Raw genomic sequence first — 19,229 nt, 5'->3', positions numbered from 1 at the left:
AAATGCATTATGTCAGAGTTCAGGAGGCTGGAAGTCCCAGACCAAGGCGTTGGCAGGGCAGTTCTTTCTGAGGGCTGGAAGGGAGCGTGTGTTCCGGAACTTTCTCCCAGCTTCCGGCTGTTTGCCGGCCATCTGTGACGTGCTCTGTGTGTGTCTGTGCCCAGATTGCCCCTTTCTATAAGGATACTGGTCATGGGGATCAAGGGTCCACCCCCTTCAGGATGATTTCATCTTAACTGATTCTGTCTGCAATGACCCTATATTCAAATAAGGTTAACCTTATGGTTATGATGGAGGTTAGGACTTCAGTTTGGGGGAGACACAGTTCAACCTCTAACAGTATGGGGCACGGGATATTCTGTGCCTCAGTTCCCTTATCTGTAAAATGGCAAGGACTTCAATTTGGGGGGGGGCACAGTTCAACCCATAATAGTATGGGGCACGGGGTATTCTATGTGTCAGTTCCCTTATCTGTAAAATGGCGATGATGCTACCTAACACAGAAGCCCGTTTCGAGCTTTAGATGAGTTATTATATGTAGAGCTCATGTCTTTGGTGCCCCACAGATGCTAACTAGTCTCACATTTCATCTTTTGTCACAACCCTGTCCTCTAGAGCAAGTCACATCTTCTTACGCCGCAGGTCTCCTGAACAGGTGAAGTGGCCTTATGGTGTCGGGGTCCAGGCAGGTGGGTCAGTAATGGACCCCGTTTCATTAAAGGCATTTCTGCTCAGCATTGTAGCCCTCAGTGGGCTGAACAGAACCCATCTATGGCCAGGGAAAAACTCACCTATTAAGATGGCATTCTCTGCCGCTCTTGGTGTTAATGGAAAAATAAATCTATCATGACCTATTGAGTCCTTTAAATTCCCATTTTATGGCCACCAGCCCATCCTACTCTCTCACTGGGGCTGTTATGGACTTAAGTGTGTCCCCTCAAAATTCACATGTTGAAGTCCTAACCTTTAACGTGACTGTATTTAAAGATGGGGACTTTTGGGGAAGGTGATTATAGTTAGATGAGTCCTCAGGGCTGGGCTTTAATCCCACAGGAACGGTGTCCTTATACAAAGAGGATTTTCTTATAAAGACACCAGAGCTGCCTCTTGCCTTCTCTCTCTGCTTACGCCCAAAGAGCCCATGTGATCACACAGTCAGAAGGTGCCATCTACAAGCCAGGAAGAGACATCTCACCAGAAACCAAATCTCATGTCACCTTGATCTCAGACTTCTAGCCTCCAGAAATGTGAGAAAATAAATTCTGCTGTTTAAGTCCCCCAGTCTATGGCATTCTGTTATGGGAGCCCCAGTGGGCTAAACATGAGTCACCGTGCCCTGAGACCTCACCCCCCCCCAACCTTTCTCTTTGGAACCTACCCAGTCTCTGCCCCCTTCCTTCAGAGCCTTTTCTGAGCCACAAGGGGAAGTTGGGGTGGCCACAGACTTTCCCCAAATTCTCAAGATATTCTTTATAACACGGGCTTAGATGCAGGTCATGGGTTGCCTCCAGGAGCTGCACACAGAGCTGGAGAAGTCCTTCCTATTGTGGTCAGTCCCATCTTCCCAATATCCATTTATATCCAATATCCATTTGGGGAATATTGCATTCATTTCCTATTCCTGCTATAACTAATTAATACAAACTTAGTGACTTAAAACAGCACACATTTATTCTCCTACAATTCCTAAGGGTCCAAAGTCCAAAACAGGTCTCGCTGGGTCAACATCAAGAGTTAGCAGGGCTTCCTTCTGGAGATTCTTGCCCATCACACCTCCTCAGCATCCCCGCATCGCATGGTCTTCTCCTGCTTCCATGATCACTTTGCTTCTTCTGATTCTGGTTTCCCATAACCTTCACTTAGAAGGACCCCTGTGATTATGTTTAAGACCTACTTGGGTAATCTGTGCTAGCCCCCCGCCACACTTCAAGATCCTTAACTTTGTCCCATCGGCAAAGTCCCTTTTTTTCATATAAGGGAAGATGCACAGATCCTGGGCATTAGGACGTGGCTATCTTTGGGGGGAAGATGGCCACCACGGGTGGGTAGTACGATTTCCACCCTACAGAGCATAGTTTAGGAATCTCTAGGTTCTGAAGAAAGGGACTTTTGCAACATCACATAGCACAATGGACAGAAAAGACCTAGCTTTCTTCTTGCTAATGCTTCTCTTTATTAGCTGTGTGACTTTGGGCTGATTACCTAACTTCTCTCTGCTTCTGGCTGCCCACTGATTCGATGGGTATACTAGTACCCACCTTCCTGCGCATTGGGAGGGCAGTGAAGACAAAGCAAGTGCTTGATATCTGGTAGCGACCGTGTTAGGCTCTAGACTAAAGCTGAGTTCAGTCTCCTCCTGGTCGTAGAGGCAGTAGAGGGACCCTGTTTGCCAAACACCAAGACTACTGCCCCTGGGCAATGTCCAGCCCCTGTCTCCTCTGCCAACTCCACACCCCAGCTCACCCATACAACATCTGGGTCATGGCCATACACAGGTCACCTAAGACCCGGGCATGGGGACCTTAGGAATGAGACAAGGGTTGAGCCAGCACACTGCACCAGCATCTTGGAAATGCTTTTGGAATCATGGGGCTGAGTGCCAGAGCCCCTGTTTCAAGGTTGGAAAGGGGAGTCCAGATGAGCCTACCAAAATCCTAGATGCAGGTAGAGAGCCCTGACCTTGAAGTTGGTGATCTGGGCACTTGGCCCCACATTGTCCCTAGTTTGCTGCATGACTCTGAAAAGTCCCTCCATCTTTCTGAGCCTCAGTTAAGTTATGCGTACAGCCAAGGGACTGGAAACAATGGTCCCTTCATCCAGCTGTGGTGACATGCAGTCCCTCTAGTTTCCACCAGACTCTCACTGGTAAATGAATCCAGCAAGCACAGAGGGCTGCAGAGATCGTGGGCTCACACCGCACTCGCCCAGATGTACAGCCGAGTGGCTGCAGGAGATATGGAATCAGCCTGGAGAAAGGGAAGCTGACCAGAGAATATCCCTTTTTCTGTGTCTGGAATGCCAGCAGCCGGTGCCCAAGCTGGGGGACCGGTGTCATTGCAAGCAAACAGGGGTCTGTGTTGGGCTGGCAGCGGCAGGGCAGTGAGCTGGTAGCCTGGTCAGAGCTCTGGTGGCTATGCCGGCAGCCCATGGGTTGGCTAGAGGCCTGCGGGATAGGACAGGGCAGGGCCGAGGGGGGTGGAGTCAGGTCCCAACCAAGGTCAGTGGCAAATGCTTGTTCCAGTTCCAACACTCGGCTTCTCACTGAGCACGAGGGACTGTGACCTCCACTGCGTGCACACTTGGCTGTGGGACAGAGTAAGTACAGGTACTGAAGATGGGCAGGGGGTCCATGGGCTTAAGGGTATGTGGGGAACGGTGAAGACAGGACTCGGGTTATGCGATCTGGGGGGCTTCAAAGCTCTGGTGTTGTCCCAGAGCGACCAGGAAAACTCTCTGTGGTGATGGGGAAGGAGCCAGGGCCTTGGAAGCAGCAGGGTCCTCCCGACCCCACCCCTGGCTGTGTGAACTTGGGCACGACCCTCCACATGGCTGCACCTCAGTGTCCTTATAGGCAAGATGCATGGCGGCTGTCACCCAGGAGGGACTTTATCCCCGGGGCACATCTGGAGACATTTGTAGTTGGTGCAGCTGGAGACAGGGCTGCGCTGGCAGCTGAGTAGACCCCTGACAAGGCACGAGACAGTCCCTGCGACATAGATCAGGGAGGAGGCGGAGAAACCCCAAAGTAAGATTGTGGGGACGAAGCGTCTGGTCCCCAAGGCCGGGCTCCCTAACCCAGAGCGCTTCTGTATTGTTTTCTGTGCCTGCCATCTTGGACCTTGAGAAATCAGGAGAAGGTATGGAATATCTCCGTTTCCCTGAGTGAGGGCTGCCTGGCCTGGAGGCTGGCTGCTAGAGCTCCAGACGCTGTTTGGCGATTTGGGTTTTGATTATTTGTTTTGTTTTTAAAGCTTTGACTTATTTAATGAGAGAGAGAGTGTGTGTGCACAAGCAGCGGGGACGGGCAGAGAGAGGAGGGAGAAGCAAGCTCCATTCTGAGCAGGAAGCCCGATGTGGGGCTCGATCCCCTGCCATCTTGACCTGAGCTGAAGGCAGACGCTTAAACCAACTGAACCACCCAGGCGGCCCAGGCATTTTGTCAAATAAGCAAAATGTCGACATAAAATAAGTGTACTGTTCAGTTTTCCTAAGGCTGGGGCCCTTGGCAAAAAATACAACAATAGAAGGGGGAGTTCTCCCCTGGCCAACATCCTTGGTCCCGGATCAAGAAGCTGCCGTGTGAAGAATAGGGCGGAGGGCACGGGGGCCGGGAGGTGAGGGATGTGTTGTTGGTGGTGGTGGTTTCGCGGGTGTACACGGGAACGATGTCTGGCTTTTGGTATGTCAGTCAGACCTCAATAAAATAGTTTTTAAGAAAGAAACGGGAAAGGGGAGCCAGGCAGCAGGACAGGAGCTGGCAAGTCCTGGGAGCCCAGCCTGGCTCCATGTCCAGCATGGGATCTAAAACCCCTGAGCCACAGAGAAGGCATGCCTGCCTGCCTGCCTGCCTGCCTGCCTGCCTTCCAAAAAGGGGTCTGAGGGAGTATAGCTCAGTGGTAGAGCATTTGACTGCAAAAACCTCCAGCCCTTGACTGCAAATCTCACAGGGAGAGCAGGGTTGGTGCCGGTCCTCTCTGTTGGGAGCACATGTTTTTGTTGGGGAGAGAGGCCGGAATGCTGGAAGGCCCCAGCAAACTTGTGTGGGCTCGCGCTTACATCGCAGAGCAGCGAGACAATCAAGGGGCCGTTACAGAGCACGACAACACAGAGGGAGGGGCCAGCTGCAGGCAAGGGATCACCAGCAGTGGGACTCAAGCAGGGGCCCGAGGGCCAGCGAGAAGCTGGTGCTGCTCCCCAACACCTTGGAGGCGGCAATGACCTTCTTAGGTGGTGGGGCGCTGTGACCCGGGGTGGGTGACCGAGGGAGATGTCTTCAGAATGGCTCTGGGGACAGGAGGAGAAGGGGAGTGGGTGGGTGGAAGGTGACAGAACCTCTGGAGGACATGGCAGATGAAAAGGGGAGGGGCTGGCAGATGTCAGAGCCGCTCTGGAGCTAGAAACCCACAAACCTCGCGGATGGTCTGGAGGTGGGGAGGAAGGTAAGGAAGTTCCCTGAGTCACTTCTGCCAGGAAGCTCTCCCAGATCTTTAGGATCGAGGAAACTGGGATTTTGTTTTTCCCTCTCTGCCTGTGTCCCAAGGCTCACATCTCCTTTTGCAATCAGTGGACAGACCTCCGCCACCCACCTCGCCCAGTTGAGTCCAAAGTTGACCCGGTAGAACTTTGTTGCCCAACATTTGGAATAAATGAAGCAGATTCTGAGTCCATGGGTAGTGGGGACCCATGGGAGGATTGCCCCAGCGCCTGCCCACACCCGCCTACACCAGCTGGCTCACATCACCTTGGCCTGATGCCAGAGAAACCTGAATGATCTGCTCTCCTCCCTTGGACCTTGGGCCCATCTGCAGAAACGCTGGAATCAGGGGTCTAGAGAGTCAGTTGGTCCAGGCTCCGATCTCCTGCCTGAGAGCCAGTCTCCCAAGGGCCAGGCTCCCAGGGCCTGGAGCAGACTTGCCCTAGCTTCAAAGTGGCACAAAACTCTGTCAAAGCTGCATATTTCCCCCAGAGACCAGGGGTGTGATGGCACAGGCTGGGAACCTGGGAAACCTGAACCAAGCTCCCTGAGGCCCCATTTTCTCAGAAGAGATCTCTCTGACCCTCTGTTTCCTCCTCTGTACCGTGGTGACAATACCAACTCCGAGTTGCTGTGGAGGAGGGAAAATGAGCTCATACAGGTGAACAGCTTGAGTGACACCCAGGAATCCTCCCCAGGAGCTACAGGAGAGGAGGAACCAGGTATCATGTCTCAGAACCATGAAAGGAAGACAAGAGGCAGTGTGTACACCAGTCCCAGGAATCTGGATTTCAATCCCGCTTCCATCACACATTAGCTGGGACAAGCAGTGCTGTTCTGTTCACCCGCAGTTTATCCATCTGTGAAACGGTCTTCACGATGCGGACTCTCGTGGATGGTTCAATGTTGTAATGTCTGTAGAGTGTCTGGCTTTCATAAGAGATAAGGTGGGCCCCAAAGGAGTGAGAGTTCTAGGTCCCAAGCCTGCAGCCCAGGGGAGAGTGGATGAAGCTGGGGTCCCCTTCACAGAGACCCAGCTGTCCAGGAAGACTCAGCGGATGCCAAGAAAGCGGCTGCGGCCCATCGGACCTCTGCTGTTTGGCGGGGTACGGGGTGGGGGAACTGGTGGAGAGAAAGGTTACTGGCCACAGCACATGACAGACCTTGAGTTGATTATGAACACAGGGACTGGCCCAAGGTCACCGGGCATCGGCAAGGACAGACAGCCAGAACTTTCTCTCCTGCCTGAGCCCTGGGTTCCATCCAAGCAGGACACTCCCTTGTGTCTGCAACTCTTCCTGGAAAGCATTTCCTTTGAAGTAATTATCAGCTGGGTGTTAATCTGTGATAGCGAGGGCGGGGGTGGCGGGGGTGTGGGGGGTGGGGGGGTGGAGCTGAATGTTTGCTCAGCTCCATCCCGCTACCCTGATGCCCGCCACGTTGCAGGAGGGACCATACTGTGCTGTAAAATTAACAAGTTCAAAAGACACAGAGATTAAACCACCCGCACTCTCAGGGTGCACACAGAAAGGGGGTGTCAGCCTGGGAAGCCGGGACCCTGTTGCTGAATCATCTGCAGATTCGCAGCTACGGTGCTGGCTGCCAGGGTGGGGAACAACAAGACGGGGGGCTGTCGCACGGAAGGAGGGCCAGGCATCCAGCGAAGCCACAGGGCACAGGGGTTTAGGGCACATCACATTATCACAGTGTCAAAGCTGGGTCCAAGCCCAAGCTGGGCCCCCACCAGCCAGTGGCTCGGCCTCTCTGAGCTTCAGAGGACGCCCGTAGAACAGTGCTAGTAGCAGAACCCGCCTCTGCCGGTGGGTGTGAGGTCCACGGAGGCGGGTACGAGGAAGCTCCGTAACTGCGGAGGCTGCTGTGTGGGGCTCTGAGGGGTCTGGAGTGTCTGCAGACAGAACATTCTAGATGCGCCTCCTTTGTGAGCTCAGGTGCAATGTGGAGGCCAGGGTGGGTGGGTGTGGCCTGCTCAGGTCATTCGATTTTGCTCAAAGACAGGACTGCAGCCCAGGTCTGCCTGACCCCCAGGGTCACTGGCATTCCCCCACCCCCTACAGTGGGCCACTTTGCATGCAATGTCCAATGCAGCTATTTGGGGCCCTTTGGTGTTGGGGTTTAGGGGGGTCATGTGACTCTGGGAGGACCCTGAGGCCAGGGACCTGATGACATGGTGTCCATGGGAGAAGAAGACCCAGCCGCGGAGAAGTTCTCACCACCAAGAGCTTTCCTCAGCAGACAGGCTGCCAGCTCCCCCATAAGAGCAAGGGTGGGGTGAGAGCGTGTACCCCAAGCATAGCTGAGGAACTGGGGGATCTCGGTGGGGCTTTGACCCTGAAACTGCAACAGCCATGGCTGACGGACCCATGCACCAGATCTGTGCCAGGCCCAACCACAACGCTTGCCCTATACTGACCCCTTAAGGAAGCTTTAAAGCTCCCGGCCACGCTCTGGCCCAGGTACAGCATCACCTCCATTGTACAGACAGGTGGGGGACAGGGCATGGGGCCTGACTGACTTGCCCCAAACCGCACTAGTAGGAAGTAGCAGGGCCGAGCTTTGAACCCAGGAGGCTGGGCTACAGAGTCTGGGCTGATCACAGGGGACCAGGCGCACAGGGGACTTTGGCGGGCCTGGGCACAGGAAGGATTCTGGTTGGAGAGGAGGGGTCTAGGGAGGTGGGCGGGAAGAACGAAGGAGAAGAGGGGTTGAAGACCCCCCAGGGCCCACCTAGTTGGCCCCCTCATCTGGGGGACGGAAGGAAGACAAGGCATGTTGGCTCAGGCCTCCGTGACAAAGCATCACAGAATAGAAAGTTGGTCTCGGCTCAAGGTTTTGGCAAAGCTGTTTCCTCGACGTCCAGATGCTGGTCTCCTCCCCGGGTCCCCACATGGCCGCCCGTCTGTGTGTGCGTCTGGGTCCTAATCTCTTCTCACAAGGACACCGGCCAGATTGGATCAAGGCCCCCCAGGAAGACCTCATTTTGACTTCATGACCTTTTTAAAGACCTTGTCTCCAAATATAGTCACATTCTGAGGGGCTAGGGGTTGAGACCTCCACTCAGGAGTCTCAAGGGACGCAATTCAGCCCTCATAGAATAGGAGGGAAGTTGGAGTGTTTACATTAAGAGGACAGAATCTCCTCCTGGGGTTGCGGGGGAGGCGTGCATCTCTGATGAGGCTTGAGGATGGCCCTGGGGTCCAGGCACAGCCCCCCAGGGGAGAGGAAGAAAGAACCAGCTGGCATCTGCCTGCTCACCAACGAGTCTCTGGAGCTTGGCACCCTGCGTGCCACGAGGGAGATGCGCGGTATGTATTTGCTGAGTGAACAAGGGTAGACCAGCAGTCTGAGGGGCCCGTGGGGTGGGTCGTTGGTCTGAGTTCATAAAAGGGCCACCAGGCCTTGCACACTCTTTCCCCAGGGGTCGAAGTGACAGTCAGAGGCCACTTGGGAGGCAGGCTTCTCGTTCCCTGGGGACCTCAGAGATGCGGATCAGGCAAAAGGAGGGAGAGCCCTGCCCTCCCCTACCCCATAGCATGTGCCCTGATGTGGATGAGAGGATTCTTGTCCCTGGGGGGCCAGCCCCCACCTCAGGTCTGCACGCTCTGCCTTCTCCTCCCTTTCCGACCCTTAGATGCCCAAGTCCCCCGAGTCTCAGTCCTCGAGCCTCCATGCCCTGCTCGAAACCTCTCTCCCCACCGCACAGGCTCGTCATCTCCCTTAGGTTCCGCCACTCAGGGGGTCACCTCTCTGGGACCTGCGCCTGACGCACTTCCCCCCAGCAGTGCATCCTTCCAGAGGACCCCTTCCCACCTGCCTTTCAGAACGAGGAGCGGCCACGATGCAGTTCTGCCTCCTCCTGTGCCTGATGCTCTTCACCCCTTCGGGTGCCGGCCTGCTCCACCCCCGCTCGCGGGAGACGAAGAAGAGAGCCAAGGAGCTACCCGTGCTCAGCACCGCGGCCCCCGCCAGCAGGGACTTTGCCTTTGACCTTTACAGGGCCTTGGCTACGGCTGCCCCTGACCAGAACATCTTCTTCTCCCCTCTGAGTATCGCCACCACCCTGGCCATGCTGTCCCTGGGGGCGCGATCCCATACGAAGGAGCAGATCCTGGAAGGCCTGGGCGTCCATCCCCAGGAGGGCTCGGAGGAGGAGCTCCACAACACCTTCCACCGGCTGCTGCGGGAGTTTGCCCAGCCCCGGGAGGACGCCCAGCTGAGCCTCGGCAACGCCCTGTTCATCAGCCCCGAGGTGCACCTCCAGGACACCTTTCTGAGTGCCATGAAGACGCTGTACCTGGCGGACACCTTCCCCACTGACTTTGGGGACCCCGCAGGGGCCCAGAAGCAGATCAATGATTATGTGGCAAAGCAAACTCAAGGCAAGATTGCAGACTTGGCGAAGGACCTGGATAGCACGGAGGTCATGATTATGGTGAATTACATCTTCTTTAAAGGTAAGACCCTTGCACACCAGCCCTTCCTGCTGCTTTTGTCAAAAGAGCACCCAATCCCCACACGCATCAAGGAGTGGGAGTGGATTTAGTCCCTTCTGGGGCCTGTTGACAGAGTGAGGCCAACAAGCAGCCGAGGGTAAGCAGGCATCTTCTGAGGGTGTAAAGGGAGGTCAGTGACCCCTGGTTGCCGTCTCCCCCACCGGGGAAGAGCTGGGTCCTCTCCATGGGCCCTGGAGTCACAGCTTCCACGCTGGATCTAAAGCACGAGACCGCCATGGCCACTCAGGGCAGGATTGCGGGTCTAAGAGAGACCTTGGAGGGCCTTCCCTTACCCCCACATCCTTGCTCCCGTGCCCTCCTAGGGGCTGTTCCCTCAGCGAGAAACGCCTTGACAGGCCCCTGTCCCCTCCGGAGAGTCCTCCCCCTCTCTCTCACGACAGATGATCTCTCTCCATCTTCGTTCCCTTGACGTTTCGTGTGGTTACCCCTACTCACCTCGGCTCTCATGTCTGCTTATCCTTCTAGATGCTGAGCCTCTCGGTGCCCGTGTGGGGTCTGGCCAAGGGTGGGAAGGCAGGAGTGGGTAAAGGCAGGGAGAGGAAGGAAGGAGGAAAGAGGAAGATAGTTGGCTGGTTAACTCCTCCCCCTTCCTAGGAGCACAGAATGGAGCAAACATCCGGCTTGAAGTCCCCCAGGGCAGGGCTCTCTCTGGGACACCAGGCTGCAGGGGACAACTGTGACATAGGCTACGCGGGGCCCTGGGGTAGGTTCCAAATCTGATGACTACTAATTAGATGGAAAGAACTACTTGTATCTCGCTGATGGTAGAGACGCAGCAGGAATCAGACGGAGCAGCAAGGCAAACAGAGGGCTTCTCCGTAACAAGAATTCGGTGTGTCCAGGAACCTTACATACCTCTCTCCCAAACATAGATCAAAATCCAAAAGTGGGAAAAGAGTGAAAACCAGAATAACTCCCCCAGGTGTAGTGTCGATTTGTCCGTCATCTGTATTGTTGACCCTTTTCCTGAGGGTGTCTGACCTTGAGTAAACAGTAGAGAATCAAACTCCATTAAGCGGTGGAGGGCCTCCAAAGACATGAAAAGCATCCTCCTGGCTTGGCCCACGTCAGAGGAAAAGGCCCACAGGAAGTCCGGGCACATCCCCAAAGTTATAAAAAGACTCGCCTTCCTATTCCAGGAGTTCCGCCGTCCCTGCCCCCGAGCAGACTGTGCTGGGGAGGACAAGCTCTGCTTGATGGGTTTACTATCTTGACACTGTTCGTTTGCAGCTAAGAATTTCTAATGTGTTCCCATTTTGATATTTAGCTAAGTGGAGGACAAGTTTTGACCACAAAAACACCCAAAAGCAGGACTTCCATGTGACCTCGGAGACCGTGGTGCGGGTGCCCATGATGAAAGGCGAAGACCATTATTACTACTTCCTGGACCGAAACCTCTCCTGCAAGGTGGTGGGTGTCCCCTACCAAGGGAATGCCACCGCTTTCTTCATCCTCCCCAGCGAGGGCAGGATGGAACAGCTGGAGAACGGACTGAATGAGAAAACACTGAGGAAGTGGCTCAGGATGTTCACAAAGAGGTACTCTGCAGGTGACATGGGACCAGTCTGGCCCTGCTCACCTCTGGGGAGACACAGCTATGGTGGGAAGGTCTCACCCAGCTCAGGAGCGGCCCCCAAGCCTGGAGCTGTCACACGAGGTTCTGGCCCCCAGGCCCTGGCCCAGTCTGAGGGAGCATGGCTGGACGCCCGCCCGCTTTCTTGCCGGAGCCATGAGCATAGGCAGGGACCTCTGGGACAGCCCAGGTCCAAGACCAGAGTGGGCTGGGCTCTAGATGAGGGGCTGGAGGATGCTCACGAAGCCGAGGGGAGAGAGTGGGGATACGAGCTCGGGGAGCCGACACTCTGGGAAGAGTCTCAGAATGTTCTTGTCCTCTTTCCAGGCAGCTTGAGCTCTACCTTCCCAAGTTCTCCATCGAGGGCTCCTACCGGCTGGAGAAGGTCCTCCCCAGGCTGGGCATCAATGACGTCTTCACCAGCCATGCTGACTTGACTGGCATCACCAACCACTCCAGCATCCAGGTCTCTGAGGTGAGCTCGGGAGCTCCGGAGCTCCTGCTTTCAGAGATAGCTGTTCTTTTCTACTATTCTGCTATGCTATGCCATGCTGTTCTATTCTATTCTACCCCACTCCACTCTACTCTTTCATTCCATTCCATTCCGTTCCGTTCCGTACCACATTCTATATTCTCTTCCCGTCTCTCTCACTCTCCTCTTTTCCCTTAAGAAGCAAAAAATCTCACACTGTGTCTTATCCTATGCGCCATGGGAAACCATATGCAGCTCCGTGTCTCAGGAGGAGCCCTCGTTCAGCAATCAAAACTAAGAATTAAGTGCTAGCTCCTTCACTCACTGGGTGTGTCCTCCAACAATTACTTGGCCTCTCTGTGCCACCTTCCTCTCTATAAAATTGGAGGGTTGCAGCCTTGCTGTGGGATGCTGTGACAGTTCAATGGACAGCACAGGCGCAGTCAGTCACCCCCTGGCACAGATCCCGATGCACGGTAGCCACACAGCTGTGTCATTAGCTACCTGCTTGGTGTCACGGAGACTTGGACAGGGATGTCACAGGCAGAAGTTCTGCTGTCTCCTGGGATGACATCTTCCAGCCCCTGGTGGCTCAGTGACTCCTGATGTCTCCTCTGCAGATGGTGCACAAGGCCCTGGTGGAGGTGGATGAGTCGGGGACCAAAGCGGCTGCAGCTACAGAGACCATCTTCATGTTCAAGTCAGCTCCGATGAGCTCCCAAAGGCTCATATTCAACAGGCCCTTTTTGATGGTCATTGTGGAGAACTCCACGAATATTCTCTTTGTTGGCAAAGTGACCCACCCCTGAGGTGGGTGTGTCTCCTGGAAGGTCACAGGTGGTGGAAATTGAAGGCACACCGTGGCATCTGTCTGCTGGGAGCTGGTGATTGACACAGGTTTCCTGGACTAATGAGGCTTTTACAAGTAATAATAGTCATAGTATTGATATACTAATGGTTGCTTCTTCTCACACAACTGCACAACGTGGGCACCTTAAAGATCCTTCAGGAGCATTTGGTCTTGCCTTTACCCTTCCTCGGTGGAGTCTAGCACTGAGGCCCAGAGAGGTTGGTTGACTTGCCCAAGGTCACACAGCATGTTAGTGGTAGACAGAAGCCCAGAATCCAGGCCCCTGACCTCCAGCCCAGTGACACTGAGCTCTGTAGGAGGCTTGTTTGGTAGATATTTCTACCAAGAAATGTATTTCTAAACTGAGCCCTCATCTTGCCAACCATGCCAACCATCAGTTCATAATGGTGTGGAGAGAACACTGAAATGAGAGTCTGGAATGGGGCTTCTGTCCCAGCTAACCAGCTAGGGGACATTGGGATAATTCTGCCCCTCTCTGGACCTCTGTTTCCCCCATGCATACCATGAAGGATCAGGTGAAGGGCTGAAGGCTCCTTGACGTTATGTAGGAAGCTGGGTGTTCCCTGCCAGTCACGGTAGATTTTAAGATATTCCAGCACTACTTGTCCTTGAAGAAAAGCAAGTGGACAGCAGGGTGGAAATGGTCCATCACAGCATTGAGCCATCGTGTGGTTTCAGTAACAACCTCCTGGCCTCGGCTGGCGGGGGAGCCCAGAGGCCCGTTGCAAATACTACCATATCTACTGAAGACATTGATGACTAACTGTGAATTTTAGTGCCCACAATAACAATACAGCATGTTGCAAACACTGGGTGTCATTGTCCTTACTTACAGAAATAACACTGGGAAAGGCGACATCAATAGCTTTCCATGTGCCAGGCTTGGTGCTAGGATCTTTAGCTGGATGGCTGCACTTATCTGCCCTGAGGCCGGTACCACAGTTCTCCCCATTTTACAGATGGAGAAGGCAAGGCTTGCAGAGAGCGGGCTGTTAACCCAGTCATGTGGCTTCTAAGGGGTGGAGGCAGGATTGGACCCTGGGAGTGTGCCCCCCCCACCCGAAGTGTATTTTCAACCCTGTGCTCTGCTGTAGGGAAGACATGACTATGTCCCAGAAGCCTGGGTCAGGGACCTCTCAGCCATCTGCCCCCATGGGATGCAGGTAAACTTATCCTCTCTCTTCTTTTATGAAAGCCTCTACAGACAGGTCGTCGCCTTCCAAATGAATGGGATCAGACACTTTAAAGAATCAATGATGGAGTGAACGAGCCCTTCACTCACATTGTCCCCTAATTAGCTACCTCCTTAAATCTGAGTGCTTGCCTCTCAGCTTGCCCCCCACCCCCATGAGGCTGATCCCAGAGTATGCACTGTGTTGCCCAAGAATAACCCCTAGACCAAACGATGTCAGAACCCCAAGCTTTGGCCACACCCCGAAGTACTGAGTACCTACTTAGGGCCAGCCCTCTGGGGACACTTGGCATCTGTCATCTCCAGAATCCCTCAGCACAGTCTATCAGTGTACCTGTCTCATGGAGGGGACATAAGTGCCTACCCAGAGGCTGAGGTCAGGGAGAGGCTCAGGCTCTGGGACCCGGGTGGTGCCTGTGTTGACGTACAGCCAGGTGGATGGCCGTGACTGGAACTGGACAGCTCGTCTGCGTCTGTGATTTCTGCGCAGGTCAGCGTTCCAGGATTGGGCCTCCTCGTGGGGTCAGACCGGGCTCCTGTGTGCCTTTCCTTTGCGAAATGCCTGGATCTTTCTCTTACTGTTTGCTCAGCCAGCCCAAGGTCAGGGGGAGGTCCAGTCTGTGTACTGTGTGTCAGAACAAGGTCCAGCATTGTCTGAAGGTCACTGGGTACATGGTCACATGGTCATGTGGCCACAAAACAGCTACTAGGTGTGAGGGCAGGCAGGGCTCCACGATACCTCATGTCACACATGGAAGCTTCTTGCGGGGTGTCATTGGAGGCCATGTAACTCAATTGTCACACAATCCTGGGATGAACCAAATGATATAGCCCCTGGGAGAGAGAGAGAGAGAGATCAGGGAAGCTTTCTTGGTAAAGATGGTACCCGGCTGGTCTAAGGAGTAATTAAGCCTTCCACAGACAGCAGGTTTGGGAACAGGGAAGGGACCCCAGCAGAGGGAAGGGCTGGAGAATGGTGTTGAGTGAGCTGGTGTGTGCGGGAACCATGGAGACCTTATTCTGGGCCAGGATAGGGGCTGTGAAGGGGAGCAAAGGGGAGGAGGTGCCTGCGTTGCCATCTGGGACAGGGACCCTGAACACGAGGCTGGCATTTCTGTTCTCTTTCCTCCCCATATTAGGGTGGTTTGGTGGTCCACATCACACCCTGAGCGCCCCTGAGTGTGTGCCTCACTCTCCCATTGGCAGGCGAGCGGACACCTCCACTCAGGCCTGGAGGGGTGCTCGCTCGCACCGCGTGCCCCTGCTCCCCCAGCGCCCCACCGGCCGTTTCTCCCCTTGACCTTGTCCATCCTATCCAGTAACAGGGCAGCTTAACAGCAGAAACTGTGTGATGTCACAGTCCCGGAGGCTGGAGTCTGAGACCCAGGTGTCCGCGGGGTTGGGTGGTCCGGAGGCCCTCTCCTTGGCGGATGGTCTCCCAGATGGTCTCCTCTCTTTCTGCCCTCACATGGCCGTCTCTCCCGGGGTGCTAACCTCCTCTCCGGTCTCCCAGACTCCCCTGGTCTGACTAGACTAGAGCCCACCTTACTGACCTTATTTTAACTGAATCACCTCTTTAAAGGCTCTGTCTCCAAATACAGTGTCATTCTAAGGTGCTGGGGGTTAGGGCTTCAACTGACGGATGGGGTGGGGGACACAACTTAGGCCAAAGGAGCCACTTCCCTTCGGGTTCCTGCTGCTGTTGCCAACCCCCAGTTTGGTTCTTGGGAACCCACTATCATTTCCCTCTCTGACCACATGGACTCTCAGGACCTCCCCTAGCAAACCCACCGCCTCCAGAACTCAGAGGACGACGCTAGGGCAGAGGACTCCTGCCCCCTGCCTCTTCTGCGGAGACCTGGGCCAGGAAAATGACCCCGGACTCCCAAGAGGAAACATTTCACATCCCAGCGAGCACGCCCTGCCCACTCTTGCTTATTTACATTCTTTTGGCCAAGAACCATTATTTGGGGGCTGGAAATTCATCCAAGAGCCTGGACAGGGGCCTGGAATTCATACAAGGCTTAAAGGGTGGCCTGGCAGACACAGGCTCTGGCCACAACCAGCTAACGGAACAGATAAACCTGGAGTACAGTCTGCCGCGAGGGCAATGCCTTTTGTCTGTGGAGGTAATGCACCGCCCACTCTGTCTGGAACTGTCCCAGGTGCTGGAGATAAAGGAAGGAAATCCCCCAAATCCTTACCCTGGTGAAGCTACTATCTTGCCTGGAGAGACAGTGAAATTAAAAAATAACAAGGAATAAAAGAGAGAAGTAGAGTATGACGCATGTCTGTTGATGACACGAGTTGTGGCGAATGAGCTCAACGGGGCACCTCGCTTCTCTAAACAGAGCCCAGGGAGGGAAGGACACTGGCGCCCATCACGTTAACTAAGTGGTCGAAACCCCATCACCCACCCCACCAAGGGAGGAGGAGGCGGGCCCTTGAGAAGTGGGTAGGCCATGAGGGTGGAGCCCGCATCAGTAGGATTCCTGACCTTGGGAAAGGCACTGCAGACAGCTCCCTTGCTCCATCCTGTGGCAGGGCACAAACCTGTGACCAAAGAGGGCTCTGCACCTACCACACTGGCCCTGACCTCGGACTTCCAGCCCCAGGATCGTGCGAAATACATTTCTGCTGCTCATAAGGCACCTGTCTGTGATGTCCCCAGACACCTGGGGAGCTGTCACCCCCCAGGGGAGATGGATGAGACGAGGAAATTAAATGTAATGTGCTTTTCTGGTTGGGATCCAGGAAAAGCAGAAGGACAGTAGTGGAAAACCTGTTAAAATACAAGTAAGTCTGGGCGCCTGGGTGGCTCAGTGGGTTAAAGCCTCTGCCTTTGGCTCAGGTCATGATCTCAGGGTCCTGGGATCGAGTCCCACATCAGGTTCTCTGCTCAGCAGGGAGCCTGCTTTCCCCCTCTCTCTCTGCCTGCCTCTCTGCCTACGTGTGATCTCTGTCAAATAAATAAATAAAATCTTAAAAAAAAAATACAAGTAAGTCTGCATCGTACAGACATCCACTTCTCCGTTTCGATAAATACGCCGCAGAGACCTCAGATGTTTATGTCAGGGGAACTCCCTGCACTGTTTATACTGCCTTTCCGCCTGTCACAACCTGTTGTAAAATAAAAAGCTGTTTGCTTTAGAAAAATGTTAAGGAAGAGAAAAAGCAAAGCAGAGGAGGGGATGGGGCAGGAGTGGGTTGTAAAGGCAGAAGCTGGAGGCCAGTAAAGGAGAAGCATGGGGTACCAGAGGGACGGTTGGGGAGGCGACCTGCGGTCGGGGGTCCACACGGAGCCCTGAGGCCGCGGCATGGAAGCTGCTGTCTGAGGGACAAGCAGGACTGAACCCGGTGAAGATCACAAGCAAAGACCCAGACGGCAGAGAGTCCTTCCTGCTCACGGGACTGAAAGAGGACACACGTGGCTGGAGCCCGGAGTCTCACTCGTCATCCGCACCCATGTCACCGTGTAGGGTGCCGGGGCGGGGAGTGACCGCTGGATGCCACCTGCGTACCTGGCACGGGATGCCACCCGCTGATGCCTGGCACTGCCCTCTGCCTCCGCACGTCTCCGTTCACAAAGAGTCAGAGTCAGATCCCTCCTGCTGCGAAGGATCGGGGACGGCGAGCAGGTGACATCGGTGCCCCTCTCCAGTTTCCTGCAGAGCCGCACCCCTGAACGGATTATCTGTCACCTTTCTGCAAGGAATGAGGTAGGAGGGAGGTGGCTCCAAGATGGCCAGGTCCTTTCGGCACTTGGGAGAGCCCAGTGTGTGTCCATACACCATTCCTCGTGGTGACTGTCCATGAAGGCATACAGGCAGGGTACAGATAGCAAAACGCTCCTACACACAGCCACACTGCAGCCCACACGTATGTGCACGTGCACACACACACACACACACACACACACGTGCCTACGCCCCACCTGCTGGAGAGCAGGGGCTGCTCTGTGGCTGATCCCACCGCAGCCTTCTTGGTGGTTCTAAGAGCTGAGAATCCACTGGATGCCTAGGGGTGGGGGGTGCTCCAGAGCCTGCTCTGGGAGCCCCTCCTTCTGCCTCAGCCTCCCAGAGAGGCAGCCACAAACCGTCTGAGGACTTGATCAGGTCCCTGCTCCTTTGCAAATTATTAAGGGCCGTGGGGCCGGGCTGGGGTGGGAACTGGAAGGTGGGTCTGGTAGGCCTGGGAAGGGGGATGAGGGAGTATGAGGGGGGGCTGGGGTGTGTGGGCCTGAGCCTGGGCCCTGGGTGTGCCCATGAGCCGACACACAAGGTGTCCATTTGTCCCCAGATTCAGATGCACACACAGAACTGGTGTCTCCACTGGTCAGGGGGCAGGGCTGTCTCACTGGGCCCAGGCCCCAGGCCCTTGGCGCCCCCTCCTCCCTGCAGCTGCCACCCACCCGCGCTCAGGGCCCGATGGCCCTCATCCTGCAGGGGCTCACGGGCCCATCCTGCAGGGGCTCACAGGCCCAGATGCTCTCTGCTTTCAGGTGTTTTTCCAGCTAATTTTTTCAGGCCAACCGCAAAAAACCCACAAAACCCGGGTGCACCCTGGAGCTCATGCCCATCTGAGCACTGAGAACTCTTTCTCGGGGCTCTGCTCAGAGGTCCCTGCCCGGGGAGCTGCCCTGACTCCCCAGCCCGGCCCTGGCATCCCAGCTCCCCTTGCCTCCCTCTAGCACTTTCCACCATAGTTTGCTTCTTTCTATGTGTCTGTGTGGGCCCTAAGTTGTCTCTCCAGCCAGTGCCCGGCACAGGGCTTGGCCCACAGTGGGTTCTCGTTGGAGGAATGAATGAGGGGACGGCCAGCTGGTTCCAGAGGATTCTATGCCTCTGCAAGTCCTCAGGTCACTGCCTAGGACTTCTCTCTTCCTTGGGGGGGACCCCCAACACACCCTGCAGGTGGGCTGCTGACACCATACAGGACACCCAGCTGAATGACAACTCCAGGTAATAAATCACTTTTTAGTAGAAGTATGGCCCAGCCATTGTGAGCATTTTTGCTTGCTAATTCTGGCCGCTCTCTCTGTAGGGAGCAAGGATGAGCAAGAAGCACATCCCCACTGGCCAGAAGCCAACAGTCTCACTGCAGAGATGGGGAAGTGACAATCATAGGGACAGCATGGGAAGAGGGGTGGGGACACATCTGGCCTAGTCAAAGGAGGGTCGGTTCTACCAGGAAGGACCACGGGAGGCCTCCTGCCACACGATGTGCAGCCCAAAGTATAACAAAGGTGTTGACTCACCCACGATTGCATCAAACCGAAGCCTGAGACAGAATGTTCCAGTAGGTTTCCTTGCCTGTAAAGGAAGCCGAAACCCTCCCTTCTCCTGGTCCAAGCTGGGGGGCCGTGGGTTCTGCAGAGACGGCTCTGCTCTGCGGA

At 55.0% G+C, this 19,229-nt stretch overlaps 2 protein-coding genes across 5 annotated transcripts in view; one reads left to right on the top strand and one right to left on the bottom strand.

Annotated features, from left to right (window-relative positions):
- SYNE3 (spectrin repeat containing nuclear envelope family member 3) overlaps positions 1 to 19,229 on the bottom strand; it is a 978,380-nt gene that overhangs the window by 223,460 nt on the left and 735,691 nt on the right. The gene's annotated exons all lie outside the window — the stretch shown is intronic.
- On the top strand, positions 3,201 to 13,451 carry SERPINA5 (serpin family A member 5). Of its 4 annotated transcripts, none has more exons than XM_082733267.1 (5): positions 3,201 to 3,315; positions 9,034 to 9,666; positions 10,994 to 11,264; positions 11,627 to 11,774; positions 12,392 to 13,451. In XM_082733267.1, the coding sequence occupies exons 2-5, from the start codon at positions 9,051 to 9,053 to the stop codon at positions 12,578 to 12,580; spliced, it is 1,224 nt and encodes a 407-aa protein (XP_082589393.1). In that variant the 5' UTR covers positions 3,201 to 3,315; positions 9,034 to 9,050; the 3' UTR covers positions 12,581 to 13,451. The 4 variants fall into 4 exon arrangements, with proteins under 4 accessions (XP_082589393.1, XP_082589392.1, XP_082589394.1 ...); XM_082733266.1 differs by having other exon boundaries at positions 3,210 to 3,325; XM_082733268.1 differs by having other exon boundaries at positions 3,231 to 3,315; positions 8,916 to 9,666.

The sequence above is a fragment of the Mustela nivalis genome, assembly GCF_964662115.1.
Source record: "Mustela nivalis genome assembly, chromosome: 6".
In the NCBI taxonomy this organism is placed as follows: domain Eukaryota; kingdom Metazoa; phylum Chordata; class Mammalia; order Carnivora; family Mustelidae; genus Mustela; species Mustela nivalis.
Note: the sequence above shows the minus strand (reverse complement) of the source record. Positions and strands in the feature narration are given on the sequence as shown.

Bases quoted from the DNA above. Each gene is read 5' to 3' on its own strand.
- SERPINA5 (XM_082733266.1), top strand. From the start codon at position 3,229: ATGCTTGTTCCAGTTCCAACACTCGGCTTCTCACTGAGCACGAGGGAC. The intron at 9,667-10,993 runs GTAAGACCCTTG...TTTGATATTTAG, and splicing joins GAATTACATCTTCTTTAAAG to CTAAGTGGAGGACAAGTTTT. The intron at 11,775-12,391 runs GTGAGCTCGGGA...TCTCCTCTGCAG, and splicing joins CCAGCATCCAGGTCTCTGAG to ATGGTGCACAAGGCCCTGGT.